Raw genomic sequence first — 6,014 nt, 5'->3', positions numbered from 1 at the left:
AAAACAACATGTGTACTACTGTTTCATGAGAAACTATTTGTTCTGTAAGCCTTCACCTGAAGTACAATAAAATATTAAAACAAAAACAAAAAAAACTGAATTACTCCAGCCATGTGGTTTCTTTAAGGGGAAACAAGGTCCAGTATCTTATAAGAGTGTTTAAGGGTCATGAAGCTAATTCTAAGGAAGTAGCTGTAGTTCCTAACCAAATTAATGCTATGAATGACTATATGGAAATGGGTTATATTATTACTCATGAAAGGAAACCCTATTGTTTATGAGCAAGTGAAACAAAGACAGATAAACTGATGTTGAGCCAGATATGGGATATATTTAAAAAAGGTGGGAGTGAGTCCTCAGACATGGGAGCTATTGCTCATAGAATATAATCTTGTATCAGAAATCTGGATAAAAGAATAACCATTTAAAGTCATAATGCAGATCAAAGTTTTTTTTAGAAATTAGACTACCAAAATATTCAGCAGAGACTACTTAAGTCTTCAAGGAGGGCACATGAAAGATGAGATTTATGTGGGCAAATGTCTGTACAGTTCAGGTGAACACTCATAGCCTTATTCATTGCTAAAATCATTTGTAGAAAAATAGCATAGCAATTTAGCACAATTTCTTGTTAATTTATGGTCCTTTTTTTTTCTCTCCCATGCTTGTTGTTTCTAATTCAAACTAGACTGGCACTCCCTACTTTAAGAGAGGTAATTCTTCCTGGTTCTTAAGTTCCAAAGGTCTTTGCATCTGATCATACGGACTTTACTCCATGGGATCAACTCTCCATGGCCAATTCCTCTTTTGTCACTGAGTTCCTACTGATGGGTTTCTCCAGCCTTGGGGAACTGCAGCTTGTTCTCTTTGTGGTTTTTCTTTCCCTCTATTTGATCACCCTGAGTGGAAATATCACCATCATCTCAGTCATCCGCCTAGACTGTAACCTGCACACACCTATGTACTTCTTTCTGTGTGTCCTTTCTGTCTCTGAGACCTTATACACAATTGTTATCCTGCCCAAGATGCTTATCAACCTGTTCTCTGTACTCAGGACACTCTCCTTCATGAGTTGTGCCACTCAGATGTTCTTCTTCCTTGGTTTTGCTGTCACCAATTGCCTTCTTCTGGGAGTGATGGGTTATGATCGTTATGCTGCCATCTGCCAGCCTTTGCACTACCCCGTTCTCATGAGCTGGAGGGTATGTGGACAGCTGGCAGTAACTTCTATTATTGGTGGCTTCCTGATATCTCTGGTGGGGACAACTTTGGTGTTTAGCCTCCCTTTCTGTGGCCCCAACAAGGTTGACCACTACTTTTGTGATATTTTCCCTGTCATTCGCCTTGCCTGTGCTGATGCCCACATTAATGAACTGGTCATCTTCATTGCTGGAGTCCTTGTGCTTCTTGTGCCCTTGATCTTCATCTGCATCTCCTATGGCTTTATTGTCCGCACTATCCTGAGGATCCCCTCAGCTGAAGGCAAGCGAAAAGCCTTTTCCACCTGTGCCTCCCATCTCACTGTGGTTATTGTTCACTATGGCTGTGCTTCCTCTGTCTACCTGCGGCCCTCAGCCAAACACACATCAGGCAAAGACAGGCTGGTGACAGTGACCTATACCATCATCACCCCATTGTTGAGCCCCATTGTATACAGCCTTAGGAACAAAGATGTCCAGATGGCTATTAGGAAAATAATTGGGAAGACTGTTTCTTTTCCTAAGAGTTTATAGTTAGAATATTTTAAAAGTGTACATACATGTCTGTGACAATAAAAAGTGGATCTTTTTTTTTTTAATCCTACAAGTATCTGTTGTATTTATCTGTATAACTGTGTGGTCTTGGATGAGTTGTTTGACATTGTGAGGCCTTAATGTTTTTGTATGTGAAGTGGGGATAATAATATGTTCTTCTTTGGGTTGTTGTAAAGAATCACAGTATCTGGTAATGAATCATCACTCTCCTCATCCTCCTCCTATTTCTCTAGATGGATAATTCTCAAAAGGTCTTAAAAACCATCATCTTTTGTCCTTTGGCTTGTTTAACATCAATCTCCATTGATTATGCTCTTTTCTTAAGATTATGCCCAGCCTAAAATGAGGTTCCCAAACCTGAAGGTGGCTTACATCTAACAGCATGATATGTTGGGGGGAAATATTCACTGTATTTGTAACTAGAAGATTTAAGATTAGACACTGGCTAGGTCATGAGGTTGAGACAGCTACTTACTTTTTCTTTTTTAAACCTAAAGTGTATTATGTATAAAGAAGATTAACACAATTTTTTTTTCCTACTTCCTAGGGTTTTTATTTTAATCAAATGGATAAGATAAAAGAAAGCATGTATAAAATGTGAAACACACAAAGTGCAAGACTATTATTGTATTAACTGAAGCATTTCCTTTTTCTGCAAGGACCTTTTCTTTTTGAGTCTCCAGAAACAGTTTCTGGATGCCTTTTTGTGACCACTCTTAGAAACTACTCCTTATATAACATAGCAGGTGTGTTACACAAAGGAATGGAAAAGAATGATCAACCATAAAATCCAAACTTAGGCTTAAGAAAATATCTGCACGGCCTTCCACACTGAATTTATTAAGAAGAGGGAGATACGTAGTCTCAGGTTCAGTACCAGACTGCATAATAGTAGTATGAAAGACCTATAGTTGTCATCAAGTCCCACCTCCTACCTGTGCAGACATTCCTTCATCAGTATTGCTAATGGAAATTAACCTTTGGTTGACTAGGTAGCAACGGCTTCATAAAATGTCCATTCCTGCTGTACTCAGCTCTCGTTACTTATTTTCCCTCATTTTAGCTGGAATTTGCCTCTCTGTGATTTTCATACATTCCATCTCTTATGTCACACATAAAGTCTGATCTTGCTTCACAGATACATGAGACAGTTAGAATGACAACCTGAACTTTCTCTTTTCTGTTACTCATGTGACCTAAATTTTAGACACCTCACATTCTTGGGTGCAGTTTTCTAGATATGCTGCAGCTTGTCAGTATTATTTTAAAATGTTGATGCATAAAACTGAAGCTCACTTTTAATATGTGACCTCCTTTCCCAGGGTAAAATGTAATTGTACTCTTTCTTATTAATTGCATTTATATTTTTTAAATTGAAGGGTATAAATTCATAAATAATGTCCTCTTGTATTTTTACAGTACTACTGCCTCTGTTGCTATTTTTGTCTACTATTTTTCAATCTTACAATAATATATTTTTTAAAAATTTTATTCTTACTAGTTAAATAGTGAAGGCATTTTAGACAAAGCAAGTCTCTGTAAGTACAGCTTTGAGAACCTCCATTATAGTATTCTGTTCTCACTTTTTCCTAACAGGTTAGCAATTGTCATTTATTGACTAATTTTTTTTTTTTTTAAGGAATAAGGTACTTATTATACGTATTTCCTGGCTGATACTTTTAAAAAACTTCCATTATGCATTTCTAGCTTTGTTTTGTGTTAATTTGAGGATGAGATTGACATAAGTTTTATTTTTACTTTTTTGGAATTTTTTGAATTTTTATGTGTTTTTTTCTGAATTGTGTCTGGTCACTTAATATGGTGAAATAATTTCCTTTAGATTAAAATTCTTAATACATACATTATAGATATTATCATAATTTTATTAATAAAACTATTTTAGTACACTATATCATTATTTGTTTTATGTGTATGTGACCAGTCATAGATCCATTGTATTTAAGTAAAATACTTTCCTGCATTTGTGTTTATTTGCTTGTCATTACATTTCTAACAGCATCCATTAATTAATTTTGTTTGAAATGAATTCTTTAAAACTATGAAATATTTTTTTTTCGATTTAACATACACTGTAACTATAAACCCACTAAAATGATAGCAAGGGTATAAAAAACACATAAAAGCATTCTTCAAAAAGCCAAACAAGAGAGGAGAGCAGATGGAAAATATCAAACCAATTATAGAAGCATGAAAATGGATTACTGAAGTCATTCTAAGCCAAAGAGAGAGAGCTGAAAAAATACACCTGTATAGGGGCGGGGTAAGCCAACCAAAAGCAAACCAACTTACAGCAAAGAACTCTAGATCTGGACATTTTCTTTATGTTAGGCCACCCCAACGACACTGAAGGGTAGGACTGATTTAACGTCCTATAAAGAACACATATCCTCTTGATCAGTGCTTTGCAAATCATCTGTAGTTAAAGACCAGTTTTCTTTTTCCATTTCATCACAGGCCAATATTTCAGTAAAATGTAGTACACCTTAATCACTAAAACAATGGAAAACATCCTAACTGGTCTTTGAAAACCACTGGCCTACACCAAATAAGCCAGTATTTTTCAAAGATCTTCATAAAATCCTCAGAGTTATGGGATATGTTTACAAGAATAGCATTGAGGACCAATAGGTGTTGGTTCAACCAAAATCATTCAACAGTTATTATGGCCATGTTTCTCCAAGAATACAACTCAAACCAGCATTATCAGCGTGTCCTAGGAATTTGTTAGAAATGGAAATTTTTAAGTCCCAAGCCAAACCTACAGAGACAGAATCTCTGGGAGTGGGGCTCATCAATTTGTGTTCAATAAGCCCTCCAAGTGATTATGATACATCCTAAAGTTTGAGAACCAGTGGCTTATGAGAAACCACACTGATTTCTGCTAAGAAGAGAGTACACAGATATCACCCTTCCTGGTGATGTTTCCACAACATTGTGAATGTAACTATTGCCACTGAATTGTATACTTAAAATGGTTAAAATGGACAATTTTATATTACATATACTTTGCCACAACTAAAAAAAAAAAAAGACACACAAAACTACCTCACTTCCTCCCAGTCTGACCAGATTGCATGTTTCCTTCTTTTCGGGTGGTTACTCTTTATTTTATAATGCCTCATAAGTGGAGAAGGACATTATGCTTGCTAAAGCAGAAGGTCAGAAAAAAAGAGGAAAACTCACCATGATATGGATTGACATAGTTGGCTCAGACATAGCAATGATTGTGAAGATGGTGAAGGATCAGGCAGCATTTCGTTCTGTTGGATCACTATGAATTGGAACTGACTCGACAGCACCTAACAACAACAATAGAAGCTGAAAGTTATGTGAAAAGCATACGATCTTCCAGGACAGCCCACTCCAGGCAAAACAAGTAGTGTGAGGTAGGAGTTTTTTTTTTTCTTGTTATACTAGTGTGTAAATGATCATGAAGATGGCTCAGGATGGGGTAATATTTCACTGTTATACATGGGTGCACCATGAGTCAAAGCCAACTTGACAGCAACTAATAACAACAACATAGTATTCTCACATTTAAATCTTGACCCACAAAATCCAAAATATTTACACTAATTTTATAGAAAAAGTTTTCCTAGACCATCTAAGAGGCAACGTGGGGTTTTGTATCTGCCTATGACCTGTTAATGCCCAGGCAGGAAACAACTGGGTAACTGTGTTTATGTGCAGGTTCATTAGTAAGGAAATTTTGTTTTTAGAGACAACTGGATCAAATCTTCCACAATGTTTAGACTCAGAGCCATGTGGCCAACTCATCCTAGATCAAACAAACATGTTGTTTCAGAATTATGAATATTAATGGATAGACCTTCACAGTCCATGAAACTGGGGCTATGGTTAATAAGTGTACATCTAAAGAGAGTGAAAGTTTGGAGACAGGAAGTCCAGCCACCTTCTCTATGGCTTTGTAACCACTTTAGCTGCAGTGAGCTATGTCTCCAACAAGGACAGGCTGGTAAAAATGACATATACCATTGTCACACTATTACTAAAACCCCTGGGATATAGCCTCAGAAACAAGGATGTCTAGTTTGCTATCAGAAAAGTGTTGGGAAAGAAAGAGTCTCTAAAACTGTATCATTGAAATATTATATTTTAGATGCCATAAGTAGTTTGCTCTGTTATCATATGTGCATTATAACTATAACCAATTCTTGAAAGAATGGGACTGTATAAGATACAATTTATTTTGTCCTCATTATCCCTTTAAATCCAGCC

At 36.3% G+C, this 6,014-nt stretch overlaps 1 protein-coding gene across 1 annotated transcript; it reads left to right on the top strand.

The window, feature by feature from the left end:
* The first annotated feature begins 780 nt into the window (after positions 1–780).
* LOC101355937 (olfactory receptor 10R2-like) lies at positions 781–1,733 on the top strand. The gene has a single exon (XM_004391017.2). It carries the CDS (start codon positions 792–794, stop codon positions 1,731–1,733), a length of 942 nt encoding a protein of 313 aa, XP_004391074.1. The 5' UTR covers positions 781–791.
* Positions 1,734–6,014: the final 4,281 nt, after the last annotated feature.

The sequence above is a fragment of the Trichechus manatus genome, unplaced genomic scaffold (assembly GCF_000243295.1).
Source record: "Trichechus manatus latirostris isolate Lorelei unplaced genomic scaffold, TriManLat1.0 scaffold00398, whole genome shotgun sequence".
In the NCBI taxonomy this organism is placed as follows: domain Eukaryota; kingdom Metazoa; phylum Chordata; class Mammalia; order Sirenia; family Trichechidae; genus Trichechus; species Trichechus manatus.
Note: the sequence above shows the minus strand (reverse complement) of the source record. Positions and strands in the feature narration are given on the sequence as shown.

Excerpts from the sequence above, each read along its gene's own strand:
- LOC101355937 (XM_004391017.2), top strand. The coding sequence starts at position 792 with ATGGCCAATTCCTCTTTTGTCACTGAGTTCCTACTGATGGGTTTCTCC.